General features: G+C 37.2%; 1 protein-coding gene across 1 annotated transcript; it reads right to left on the bottom strand.

The window, feature by feature from the left end:
* Window positions 1-1,820: 1,820 nt before the first annotated feature.
* On the bottom strand, window positions 1,821-2,822 carry LOC127630557 (melanocortin receptor 3-like). Its single transcript, XM_052108193.1, has one exon. The coding sequence runs from the start codon at window positions 2,820-2,822 to the stop codon at window positions 1,821-1,823; it is 1,002 nt and encodes a 333-aa protein (XP_051964153.1).
* Between the last annotated feature and the right edge of the window lie 11,385 nt (window positions 2,823-14,207).

Genomic DNA, 14,207 nt, shown 5'->3' with positions numbered 1-14,207 from the left:
TAGTTGGGAATGTCTTTTTTGTTGATTAAAATTGAAGTAGATGAATTTAGAAAAGATGTATCCAAAAGTTAACAGTGAGTCTGGAGTTAGTAACTGGGGGTACATTCCACCACTGAATATTTGAAATCTGAAACTTTTGACACTTTTCCACTGCATGTTACAGTTTGACTCGACTCGACTCGACTCTACTCACTTTACTTTTCTGAGCTTTCTTTTCCACTGCTGTTTATTGCCGCCTCAACGTGGGTGGGATTATAGGCTGATCGTCATAGTTGCGCCGCCTCTACTGTTGTGAAATTGTCTTAAACGTGACAAAAAACAATAACCAATAACACGACCGCTAGCTGTTAGCTAATAGCTCATTGTGCTGCATAATGCAGTTGTTACATGGTGATTTTACAAAAGTGTAACTAAATTGGCCTGGTTGTTTTAGAAGCAATCTTTCCAGTAGCTGGTCAACTAAATAAAGTGAAGCTTTCTAGCAGAGTATAGAGTTAACATACCATACAGATAACATACAGATTACCAGTCCAGCCCTGGCCGTTGCTGAGTCCAGGGCACTCTCCCTCCCATTGCTCGCCAGTCTAGATAGCATCCATTTTTTCTAACCACTTCCACTTCTCCTTTTTTATTTATTTATTTATTTATTTTTTACTTTTCCCTACACTGTTGGTAGGTCTGGTGGTAGCTGTGTGCAGCCAATAGCTGAGACACTTCCTGAAATACTTTTTGGTATCGTGTTGTTTCATTCATCGCTAAAGAGAGGAAAGTCTGCACCTTGTTTATTGACCACGGCGCGGTTTTGCGCACAGCCATTTCTTTTTACAATTCGAAAGTCGCGTGAACAAATGATACTGCTATCTCTGTAGCTAACTTTAAAACTAGAGGGTTGATGTCCCGTGTCGTAAATCCAGCGATGCTGGTAGTCACGATTCTCTCTGACCAATCAGTGATCTGCAGGATTTTAACATCACATTTAGTATGGTCTCGGTGCACTTGGAACCTCGAACGAGGTGGTACTAAAAAAAGTACCAGGTACCAGGTACTATCCACAATAGAAAACCCCCAAAAAGCGAGCAGAGTCGAGTCGAGTTGTACCGTGCAGTGGAAAAGCCCCATTTGACAGCAAACTGATCGACATAAGCTTACTTCAGCAGCTATGTGGAGTATGATGGCAGATTGTTACAAATGGATCTATGAATTTGATTCTGACTGGTCTGAGATAAGACAATGTTGACACCTGAGCGATGGATTGCCCTGCTAAAAAACAACGTAGACTAAAATGTATTTCAATGCTGATCCAGGCTTGTTTTTGCTGGTTGGTGTAGCTTTTGGACCAACATAGCCATTCTGTTCACGATGTAAACTTAGTTGGCAATGCAAGATGACCAGCATTGTTTTTCTGTTGAAACTGGTTTGCCAAGGAAGTCTTGCTGATAAGCTAGTCATGAAGACTTGTGGAACACCAGCATCCAGAGCTAGGGATCTGTTTTTACACACCATTATCAGACAGAATGGACAGAACACTGTTGTACCATAGATTCCTGAAATAAACTACTGACATCACTACACATAAATAACATTAAAAATACATAATTGATTTTCCATTTTCAGAAAGCACTGGGACACATTCCAACTGGCCTCCTGACTTTTTACACATAATAGCATCTGAGCTTTCAATTTCCTTAATAATGCTTTACAAGTTTCAAGTTTCTGCTTGTCATATTAGGTAAACTCTCCCTTACTGCGTCCAGATTTTTAAATCAGTCAGTCTTCCTTGTCTGCCTTTTTCTCTTTTTTTCCCTCAGTTTCCATTATCCTCAATTTTTGGTGAAGTGGAGTAGAGGCTGACAGCCAAAACAGCAGAGTATCTCCTTGAAGGTTTTCCTCATCTCCAGGCTGCGGCAGGCATAGATGAGAGGGTCGATCACAGAGTTGCACATAATGAGGACCAGGTATGTTGTGAAGTGGGACATGTAGCAGAGGCAGAGTGGGTGGTTTGGACAGGACACCAACAGGATAAGATGGAGGAAAAATGGTGCCCAACAGCACACAAACACCCCAAGCAGGATGGAGATAGTTACGGCTCCCTTCATGCAGCTTCTTTGACGTGGGGCAGGGTTGCCAGCAGCAGCTGCCGCTGGAGGCAAGGCGGCAATTCGCTGGACGTGAAGTCTGGCGAGTAAAAACATGTGTACGTAGAGAGTTGCCATGAGCACTAGCATTGCAAAGAACATTGTAATCAGACACACAATCACAGTCTTGCTCTCTGAGAAGACTATGAAGACAATCCCACAAACCACGCACACTAGCCAGATTGCAGCGATAGCTGCCAGTGCTCTTCGTACAGTTACTATGCTGTGGTAGCGTAAGGCGTAGAAAATTGTAACGTAGCGGTCAACGGCGATGGCCAGAAGGTTGCAGATGGATGCCACAAGTGAAATGCAGATCATCGAGTCAAAGACATTGTCCATCAAACGCACAAAATGATCACTGGCTACCAAAAGGCGACTGTTTAGTACTGCAATGACAATGGTCTCCAGAGAGTTTGAAACACTCACCAACATGTCGGCAGCAGCTAGACTGCACAGGAAAAAGTACATTGGAGAGTGAAGATTCTTATTTTTTACCACTGCTGAGATGACGAGGATGTTCTCCAATAGACTCACGATACCCAAGGTGAGAAAAACCTCCGCCTGGATCTGCACCTGCTCACACAGAGCCCCTGATGGATGATTTGCAGTACTGCCATTAGAAGACAGCAAAGACGTACTGTTTGCAGATTTCTGCCCTTGCAGGAATTGCAGGTATGAGTCGTTCATCAGAATTTGAAAAGATAAAGAGAGCAAAAAGAAATGAGGAGGAACAGAAAACAAGTGAGAAAAAGAGAGTGAAAATAGAGAGGAAACAAAAACAAAATAAATCAAGAATGAGAATTAAAAGACTAAGAAAACTGATTAAGATAATAATATATATATACTGATTAAGAATAATAATGGAAGGAGAGCTGCAGAGAGAGATGTAATTTAAGAATCAGATGAGGCAGTTTTGCAGATGTTTTCTTCCTGCTGCTGTAGAGATGCTCTGTGATTCAGGGGCTCAGAGCAAACGGTCTCTCTCACAGCCACTAACAGTACGTCAGTACATGCTGCCTCCCCCTGCTCTTTGCGTGCATTTGCTTAAGATTTGAAATGAATGCTGTGGGTTGATACACACACACACACACACACACACACACACACACACACACACACACACACACACACACACACACACACACACACTCAAAGGACATAGCAACTGGCCAGTCTGTCATTTTGTTGGTGTAAATTCAGAATTCATTCATTTTCAAAAGCTATCAATCAGCTTAAGCACTATCATATTTGTTTTACTTATGTTTATTCATGTTTATATGTTATTTTAATCATCAGATGAAAATGTCTACTTTGGTGGCCATATCTTTAAAGCCACTTTAACCACTAATGGGTGATTCCGTTGTTTGTTGTTCATGATTCTATATGACTGTCCTCTTTATATGTTATTGGGAATAGTATTTATGACTACATGAATCCAGTTTTTTATTTAAGCATGTGAAATGATGAAGAGAGCATGTTATGGCTTGTTGCCAAATAATTTTTAGCTGGGATTTAAAAAATAATTTAATATCACAACTTTGATATGCTACATCTATTTTTTATTCATTACTGCACAGTATATACAAGTCCCTAATCAGAGACAGCTCAAATGATGGTTCTAGCTCTGGCTTTGTGGTGAGTTTGAAATAGTCACTGACATACGTTGACATACGTGACATACACTGTGATAATGAAATGTCCTTGTTTGCAGAATTGATCTCTCTAAAGTATTCATAGTCATTTGCTACATGCAACCAATAAATATATTCCTTCTCTCGTATCACACATCTGTATCCAGGGCAACTTGTATGTTTTTCTTTATCACAAGCATTTAATTGTCGAACATTGAGCAAGGAATTATGTTGTGTTACAATTGCAATTACAATTGTGTACAACAGCCAAAAGTTATCCCCCATGAAAGTGTCTTTTAAAGATATGGCCCCAATAATGTGCATTTGCATGTAACACCAGAGAAGGATATGTTAATTTACAAAACCATGAATCTGCTTGTGTGACTGAATTGAGAGTGTGAATGAGTGTGTATTCTTTTGGGTGAGAGTGTGTGTATGGTTTTTGGGAGTCTACTTTGAAACTGTAGCTTTCCAATATACAACTGCTCATAATTTCAAGTAGTTAAAGCACAGGCTGATTTTGTACACTATCTTTTAAAAAGTAGTTAGCTACTCTGCATGCTAATAACTAAAAATTATTTAAAAAAAAATATTTTAATATAACTATCAGATTATATTACTTATTTCTGAAATCAGAACACTATTTTAATTGCTGAAAAAAATAACTCAACAAGGGTGACAACATTAAATTGAGCATGAATAGAAGTTATACTAAATATCCTACATCCTATACTAAATTGAACACTAAACATAAATAAATGTATACTAAATAAAGCTAATAAAACTAGAAAGCACCCAAATCAACCAAAAATAGCAACCAAACATTGTAGGAAACCGAAGAAAAGACGCAGGGACTTCTTTGCAGGGGCACAAGTGAATCAGTAAAACTGATTAATTAACATGAACAATTAGAACGAACCAATTCATGAAAATATATTGAAATTTACAACACTACAAATCAGTGAGTTGTCTATTTTAACCAGTTCATTTCCATGGACCACCTGAACGAATCAATACACTGAAATGTTTTGGTCTTCCCAATGCTCTATATGATACATAGAACAGAGTTTAGGTGAATGTGTTTGATTGCTGCCCTTGCTTGTGCAATGTCACAAAAAACACTTATAACCACCAAATAGATTTTGAATAACATATTTGACATATTTTCAAACTTGAATGTGGACTGCTTCCGGTATAAGCCACCTCCAGCTATTTCAGTGATAAAAAATATGAAATTAGGCTGCTTTATATTGTAGACCAGCAATGTCTAGACCGTAGGAACTATCAATAAATGACACTGACAGTCCTTGAAGGGTTGAAAACAGACTTACATCGGAGAAGCTATATACAAAAATTGTGACACTCTCTGATGCTGAGAAGTGCTTAAACTTAAATTTTGGCGATTTTGAAGTGATGATACTTCTGACGAGAACGGTAAACCAGAAAAGATAATCCCAGAAGCGATTCTCACTTTTGATCCCTCAAAAACAAACACACTCTGCACAAATGCACTACCTTATTACTCCAGTAAGTGCTCCAGTAAAGCAGTGCAAGCCTCTCTGTTGTTAGTTCTAAAGTGACATAGCAACGAAGGCTCGGACTGTATCAAAGCTAGATGAAGAATCAGTGGTGGAAGAGTGTAATTCCACTCACAAGAGAGTTTTAGGGACAAAAACCAAAAAATGGCTGGAGATAAAACCACGAACAATGTCTTAATGTATGGTAACTGTGGTATAAGCTGAATAATTGACTTCGGCCCATTAAATTATTGAAAAATAATGCACACCCGATGCAACATTTCCTTCTCAATTATTCTTCAATAACTCAACGGCCCGTTGTCAATTATTCCTTAATAGTAATTATATAATAAAGGTTAATGAAAGGTATAGATAGATTTCCAGTTGCTACATACACAGTACAATATGACTCACACAATTATCTGAAAGTAATTTCCATGACACAGAATTTACAAAGCTAACTCAGATGCAACAGGTGGGTGTTAATTTGACAGAATTTGAGGTCTATACAAAGTTTTCAGCGTACAGTATTTTTCTTGCATAAGAAGACTACCATTTTAACTTAAATTACATATAGACAGAGTTAACAGAGACAACTTGGCCATTTAGTTACTGTGTTTTCATGATCTGTCAATAACATAAAGATATGATGGTGGAAGAATGACCGGAGAGTATACAATCAAATATCACTGCCATTAGAAGCTCAGCAATCACAGCCACAGTCTGTTAAAAAGCATGGACACTTATGCATGAGTGATACATGCATCATCACCATGTATTTGTTTTCCTCAGACTCCTGAAAAGACTGTACAATGTAAATACCTATTCATCACTGCACATCTGTCAGAAAACATAGCAGTGGTGAGCAATGTAACCTTTAGTTGGCCATTCATGTCATAATCAAATCCCACTGACTTTCACTCTCTCTGACTCATGGATCACACAGTGTGTGATTTACCCCTCCTGGGGACATTTACACTTTAGAGTGGAATAGTTCATGCACAGTAGTCTTAAGGGACTTCTTCTATATTCACAGTGCCTTATAACAGTGCCATATAACAATCTATATTTTCTCTCAGCCAAAGACATGCTTGGCTTCATAACTTTTATATCAGTATTTTGGGATCATGGGTGCATTATGAATCTGCGTCCCTTGCTCGTAGGTGCTTATAAAATACACACCATTGAGTTTGTTTTTTTTTTTTACAGAGTATGGCAATTTGTTTTCTAAAATTACAAAGATTATTTTTCAGAATATTAGCTTTATTTTTTCCTTTGTTGCACTGCACAAGCTTTTTAAATTGCCACTGAGAAGTTGTCTGTCCTTGACTGTGGATTTTACACAGCCAAAGTGCACAATTTTTCCACAGAGGATGAGTTTAAATAAAATCACACACTGGAAGCAATAATGTAGAGATTTTGCTCTTATGGAAAGAAATGTGTACTTTCATTCACCAAAGTGGCATTCAACTGATCACAATGTATAATCAGGACATTAATAGAGTGAAAATTGACTATTAAAATGAGAAAAACTTTTTCAGAACTTATAAAATTACTTTGAAGTGTTCTCATCAAAAAATCCTCCATTTGCAGCTTTTTTTAAATGTCCTTTTTCTCCCCAATATGGAATACCCAATTCCCGATGGACTCTAAGTCCTCATGGTGGCGTAGTAACTCGTCCCAAACTGGGTGGCAGAGGACGAGTTGTGCATCTGAGACCGTCAACCCGTGCATCTTATCACGTGGCTTGTTGAGTGCGTTACCGTGGAGACATTCCACGCTATCCACGCACAACTCACCACACGCCCCACCGAGAGTGAACCACATTATAGCGACCACGAGAAGGTTACCCCATGTGACTCAACCCTCCCTTGCAACCGGGCCAATTTGATTGCTTAGGAGACCTGGCTGGAGTCACACAGCACGCCCTGGGTTTTGAACTTGTGAACTCCAGGGATGGTAGTCAGAATTTATTCCTCGATGTTTACAAGCAAAGTATGACAACTGTTTCACAAATCGCATGCTCGAAGCAGCGCGTGAGTCTGAGATCTACCCCATCAGGCCTTCAGAATTTCCACAGAATTCCTCAATACTGCAGTGAATAGGCATCAAAACTCAGATTGTCAGATTCATCAGCCAATAAGATTGAATTATTTGTTCTTGGGGGGTGTGGTCTTTAGGATACGTCCCAGTCCAGGCCTTCTTGCTGGCCTTGAGTGATGCAATCACGCTTTAAGTGATGTACGTAAATTGAAAGCAAAGCGCGTGAGATGCTGACGTCGGCTGTCATCACTGCTGTTATTGCCGTTGAGAAAGAGATCCTTATGGATTTAAAAACCTGAGATGTTCTGCATGGTAGTGAGATTGATTAATTAAACAGGAAAGGAGGATGGATTTTCACTTCAAGTAAATTGGTAAGTGCTTTTTGCATTGTTATAGCAACATCAGGAGTTTTCTAAGTGTAGATTAGGCTGCTTGTGCATTCAGTGTTGGATCAAGTATTGAAAAGTATCCGTGTACCCTGACATAACAAAATTTATTGCAACCAAAATTTTAATTGCAAATATTATTAGAGAGCTTTTTTTGGTATGAGACCTCCTTGGTTCTGGCTTTCAAAATGTAAATTAGTATTATAAGTGTAATGTATGATAGGAATACAGTGTCTTATTCATTGTGAAACTGTGTTTTCTTAATGGCATGAATCGAACTGAAGGCCTAGACTTAAAATGCACGGGCCACGAATGCTCAAACTAGACTCTGATATACTTATCCTCTTGTTTATTTGCACATATGGACTTCCACATCTCTTTCTGTCCTTGTTAGAACCAGTTGTCCTTTTGTCTTTGAAGACTGTAGTGTACACCTTTGTATGAAATCTTCAATTGTTTTGACAATTTCAAGCATTGTATAGCCTTCATTCATTAAAACAATGATTGAGTGATGAGTTTCTAGAGAAAGTTGTTTCTTTTTAGCCATTTCTGACCTAATATTGACCTTAAGACATGTCAGGTCTATTGCATACTATGGCAACTTAAAAACAAACACAAAGACAATGTTAAAGGAATAGTTCATCCAAAAATGAAAATTTGCAGTTACTTTACTCATCCTCAGGCCATCCAATATGTATCTTCATCAAAACAGAATTTAAGATTTTTAGAAGTATATAGAAAAGTATATAAGTATTGTTTTGTTTCTAAAAATAATCAATCATTTGGGTTTAGATTATTTATTTTTTTTGACTACTGGAGTCGTGTGGATTATTTTGATGCACCCTAAATATGCATTTTGCACCGTCAAAAATGGAGGACATTCACTTGAATTGTTTAAAGGAGAAGGTCTGAAATTCTAAAAACCTTAAATTCAGTTTTGATGAAGAAAGAAACTCAGATACATCTTGGATGGCCTGAGGGTGAGTAAATTATCAGCAAATTTTCATTTCCGGGTCAACTATTCCTTTAAGCTTTGTTTAGTGAACCAAATAGCTTTCAGCTGTGTTGGATATAATGGCAAGTGATTTTCTAGTACCCAATTAGCAGATTAGCATGATTACTCAAGGATAAAGTGTTGAAGTGATTGATGGCAGAAATGGGGCCTGTCAAAAGTGACTTTTTTCAAATAGTGATGGTGCTGTTTTTTACATCAGTAATGTCCTGACTATACTTTGTGATCAGTTGAATGCCACTTTGGTGAATTAAAATACCAATTTCTTTCCAAAACAGAAAAATCTGTACATTATTCCAAACTTTTGGACGCAAGTGTGTATGTATGTACTGTATATACAGTACAGTGCAAACGTTTTAAGCACTTGTGAAAAATGTTGCATAGTGAGGATGTCTTCAAAAATAATGGCATACATAGTTTTTATTTACCACTTAATGTCATACAAAGTCCAGTAAACTTAAAACATCTAAATCAATATTCTGTGTGAACACCTTTGCCTTTAAAAGAGCACCAACTCTCCTAGGTTCACCTGGACACAGTTTTTCTTGGTTGTTGGCAGATATGATGTTCAAAGCTTCTTGGAGAATTCCCCAGAGTTCTTCCATCTATTTAGGTCTCAATTGCTTCTGTCTCTTTATGTTATCTCAGACTGACAAGATGTTCGGTGGGGGGCTCTGTGGGGGACATGCAATCTGTTGCATAGCTCCCTGTTCTTCTATTCTAATCTTTTCTATTTGCAAAATTAATGTTTGGGAGTCCAATATATATATATAAGTGCTATATATATATATATATATATATATATATATATATATATATATATATACCTGCAATCATTCAGTGTTTTAATTAATTTTGGTCAGTGTGTATTTGAGGGGTGTTTTAACAACAATAGTGTTCAAAACAATGAATAAAGTGTTTGTTTTTTGTAATGGTAATGTTTTGAAACTTTTTTAAAGTTGTTAACTTCTTGAAATATGTGTGGGTGTGTGGGTCTCTCTCCATTATTAGTTAGTTCCATGACCCTGGCACACATGAACATTACAGAAATCAGCTCCAGAAAGACTGCAAATAGTCCTTTGAAAATAAAATCCTCTTGAGACATTGTTCTTACACTAATCGCCTTTCCTTTAACCCTTGCTATGGGTTCCCGGGTCAAAATGACCAACCAGTTTAAATGGTTTATGAATCTCACATAATCCATATATTTTCACAAAATATTGCATTAGATATTTTCTTTAACTTGACAGTTTTAGTAACTAGATCAGGTTTTGTACCTCTTTTTGGAATTCATTGACAATAGGCCTAAATTACCTGAGCTAATGCAACTAACATTAAAAACAAAAGATATATATATTTTATATATATATATATATATAAATATTTTATCCACATTAAGAACCATGCTAACAATTTTCTGTCCTGTTTATCACACTTCTTTGATGTAATGTTTAAGCAGAATCTTTTTTTAAAACTATTTTTTAAAACTAAAAATGGAAGAAAGTCACAGGTGTTCCTGGTGAGGTGTTCCTGGTCAAAATGACTGGACCATTTAATTGTATAATGTTTAAGATTTAATAATATAAATCTCTCATTATTAATATATTTTCACTAGATTTTACATTAGATCTTTTTGTTAACTTTGATTTCTAGAAATTAGAACAGGTTTTGCACTTCTTTTTGGAATACTATAATAGCATTATTTATTGATTATTTTGACTAAAATAAAATATTCACAACACACACATGCACACATACACACACGCATACCCCACATTGCCTTTGGATTGCCAGTTAACCTCTGCTGCATTGGCAAAAATCATAAAACAATTTCAGAGCTTTCCTAAAGGAAACCAAATGATGTGTGTGTTTGTGTATGTGTGTGGGTGTCTGTATAGTTTTGTGTATGAGTGTGTACACATGTCTTAGGACTTTATGTTGGCAAGTACACATACGCATATGTGCTCATCAGATGGTTGAACAGGCCCCTGAACAATCAGTTTTTTTTTCTTTTTTAACCTCATCCATTCATTCCTAATGGTGGGTCATTTCTGACCGGAAACACCACAAGTGTGTGTCTGCTCATGTCTGAACACACACACAAAATAAAAAAATAAATACAAATAGATCATCCTGGTCAAAATGACCAGATCACAACATAAGGGTTAAAGAAGTTTCAGAAGGCTAGCTGCAAATATGCTTGATTCAGTGCTTGATTTCACAGAGAAATCAATCGCTAAAGACGTAGTAACTGATTTCATAATGTTTTCAAAATATAACACTATGAACCATCCCATAATAAAATGTAAAATAACTTATTCACAAACTTTTTAGCATTTTAGCCATAACTGGGACAGCGGTCTGTAAAGGTGTCCGTTAATGCGCTACTGTATTAAGACCTAATACTGAAGGGAGGTACAGACAGTGTTGAAAATTTTGCCACTAGAGGGTGTAAGTGCAGTACATGGGGCAAAAAGTAATGTAATGTTTAAGGTTATTACATTTGAAAAACTTTCCATAAAAGATGCTGATACTTCACAGAGTCGAGATGACTCGTACAGTACCTCACCTAAGTATGTGACATGAAGCGATTGTCAGAGATGAGATAAGTTGACATCATTCATTATTCTGAGTTATGACAGCAACAATTGCACAAGTTCAGCCTTAACACTTAAATGGTTGTTGTTCTCCTCTGATCGCTTGTTTTGGCAGTTTTTACTTTTATAACAGGCAATTAGAACCATCATGGCACTGCCCAGTGGTTGCTCAGGAAAACTGTGGATAGAATTAAAAGAAAAGAAGTGCTTATTTAGACAAATTAGTCTTCTGAGCAATGGAGTTGGGTTTTTCTCAGAGTTTACAGGCAATTGGGCAAAAAAGTTCCAATAAAAGGATGCAACAGAGATCAGATTAATGGGGAGATATATGATAGATCCAGTTGATTAGTGACCACATGGAAGACTATAATATATAATGAAGAATCTCAAGAAAACTGAGAGAAATAGACAGTGGTACAATGAATGAGCTGCAAGCCACTAAACAAATGCACCATGGTTTAAAAACAATGGTGTTTGGAGATGATGGGTTACTTGTTACAGTATCAAACACTTTTATTTCCAGCCAGTGCTAAGAAGCCACACACAATAGCCAGAAAATAAGTAAATGATATAGAAAACCCTTCTTAATTGCTAATTAATTTATACATCAAATCTGTAATGTGAATTGCAGGCTTTGTACTCCATGATTGAATTGCCATCTAAGCTTTATGTGTGAAAATGTATCATCTAAGAATAAAAAACAACATCAATGAAACTACTGTTACAGAAAAGGCCACTTAAACAAAAAAACAAAACAAAAAACAAACAAAAAAAAAAAAACTTAAAACGTTAATCATGGTTGATTGTTTTAATCTATTGAATGCCTTAGTAAGAACTAGTAAAAAAAGACAAAATGTAGTTATACAAAAGCTAATGTGAGGAGTGAAACCAATATAGCTAATACATAAAGATGGTCAATAATCTATTCTGCAACTCAGAACATTGGTGATCAATTATTTATTTAGTTATAAAACCGAACTGAGTTGGAAGCACACATGATGCAAAAGCTAATTGTTAAAATAACTGCAGTGGACACTAAAGGGGCCAGAGAAAAGTATATAAACATATGGCTAATAAAGAAAGAAAACTTCTCGGCATCTCTCAGGGAATAACAGAATAGTTATAAAAAATCTATTTGTGTTTAAGAATATAACACTTATTCAGAAGCTTCTCTTTGCAATGCTAATGCTAAAAGTGACTATGGTTGTGGCGCGTGTGAAAGGATGCATACGTCATCGAGGCTGTCTCGTTTCAAAAAAGCGAGTAGGACACTTCGAATGCGACCTTCTTACATGGGAATTCGGAGGATGCATGAGGTGTATTCTTCTGGGGCACTCACAAAACACAATTCTTTGCTTCAATGGAAATGTCTAAAAAAATAAAATAACGCCAATTTGCCAGTAAATATGATGTTCAAACGCAAGGGATGTTAATTCCCAAGTTGAAGTGTGTCAGTAGACGGGTGTAGATAATATGTATAATTATATTAATATGTCATTAAAATAAAGTATTACACAAAAATTACACGTAGTACATCATTATAACTCTCCTAAAATTGACCTCATTTTTTCACTTGTCACTCAAAGCGCTCGTGCTTGTTAAAGAGTGCCGTGCTGCCATAGCAACCATGTTACGTTCCGTTTCCGTTTGTCATTTGTCCTACGAAGGCTGTCTTGTTTAAACGAGGCTTGTTTAAAAGAGGACACTTGGTATGCTGCAGCCTTCAAAGGACGCAACCTCCGGAAAACGCATCCTTCCAAACGAGACACAGATGTCAGCCTTGATGAACAATTATCTAGATTGCAAGGCAAGACAATGTAATCTTCTCTGTATTATTGAGGGAAGGATGCCACTGATTCACACTGCTACTTACTACGCAAAGACCAGAGACACATTAAAAGTATGAAAATGTGTCTATCAGGTAGGCCTACCTATGATCAGAATGATGTTCGAGACCCGGTTGCTTCAGCATAGATTGTAGGGAAGAAACGTAGTGAAAAGTGATTTTTGTTAACATACATTTTGCGTGTACAGTCAAGGCCGCAGACAGCTCGGCCAAGGACTGTCTGATGAACTGTACATTAGGGCCTATATGTTGCATGAAGATGGTGAGGTAAAAGCCCACTGGCTTGCCGCTTTGGAAATCCAGAATTGGTGTGCATAGATTTTTATCAAACAGTCCATAGGGAAACAAAGTTTTGTTAAGTATTTGCATTAATTTGATATCTTTGGCTATAGAACTGCAATAAGAGAGTTTTGGAAACCTGCAAGTGGCCTACCTCTGTCCTTTTTCTCCCCAAAAAACCTCGTGGTGGCGTAGTGACTTGCCTCAGTCTGGGTGGCGGAGGACGAATCTCAGTTGCCTCTGAGACCGTCAATGCATCCGTGTTGAGCGCGCTGGATTCAAACTCGTGACTCCATGTGTGGTAGTCAGCATCTTTACTCGCTGATCTACCCAGGCCCCAGTGGGTCTTTCGCACAAGTGTGAAATGGCAGAGTGGTGGTAGATACAATTTACAGCTAGGTGTAGTAGCAATGCAGAGGCAAAGTATGAAATGGCAGGGTTTTGAGTGGGGGAGACCAGGGCTAGTTGTAACATGGACAAGTTGTCACAAGGCATATATTTCAGCAACTACTGTACCTGTGAACATTTTGAGACAAACGTCCAATTATACAAATATTTTTTTTCTCTAGCAGGATTTGTAAGTTGGTTTGAAAGTGTTCTTAACCCTCTTAAATTATAATATTTTTTATGAATTCAATCCTGCAGAAATATCATCATATTTTTGCTATAGCTGTTGGGTAAACAATGAAACACCTTGCACCAAAAATAACTGGATCATTTTTGTGTTACATTAAACATTATTTCATGAATTTCACTTATAA

The sequence above is a fragment of the Xyrauchen texanus genome, chromosome 37, assembly GCF_025860055.1.
Source record: "Xyrauchen texanus isolate HMW12.3.18 chromosome 37, RBS_HiC_50CHRs, whole genome shotgun sequence".
NCBI lineage: Eukaryota > Metazoa > Chordata > Actinopteri > Cypriniformes > Catostomidae > Xyrauchen > Xyrauchen texanus.
The sequence above is the reverse complement of the archived record's forward strand: the minus strand, read 5'-3'. Positions and strand labels throughout refer to the sequence as shown.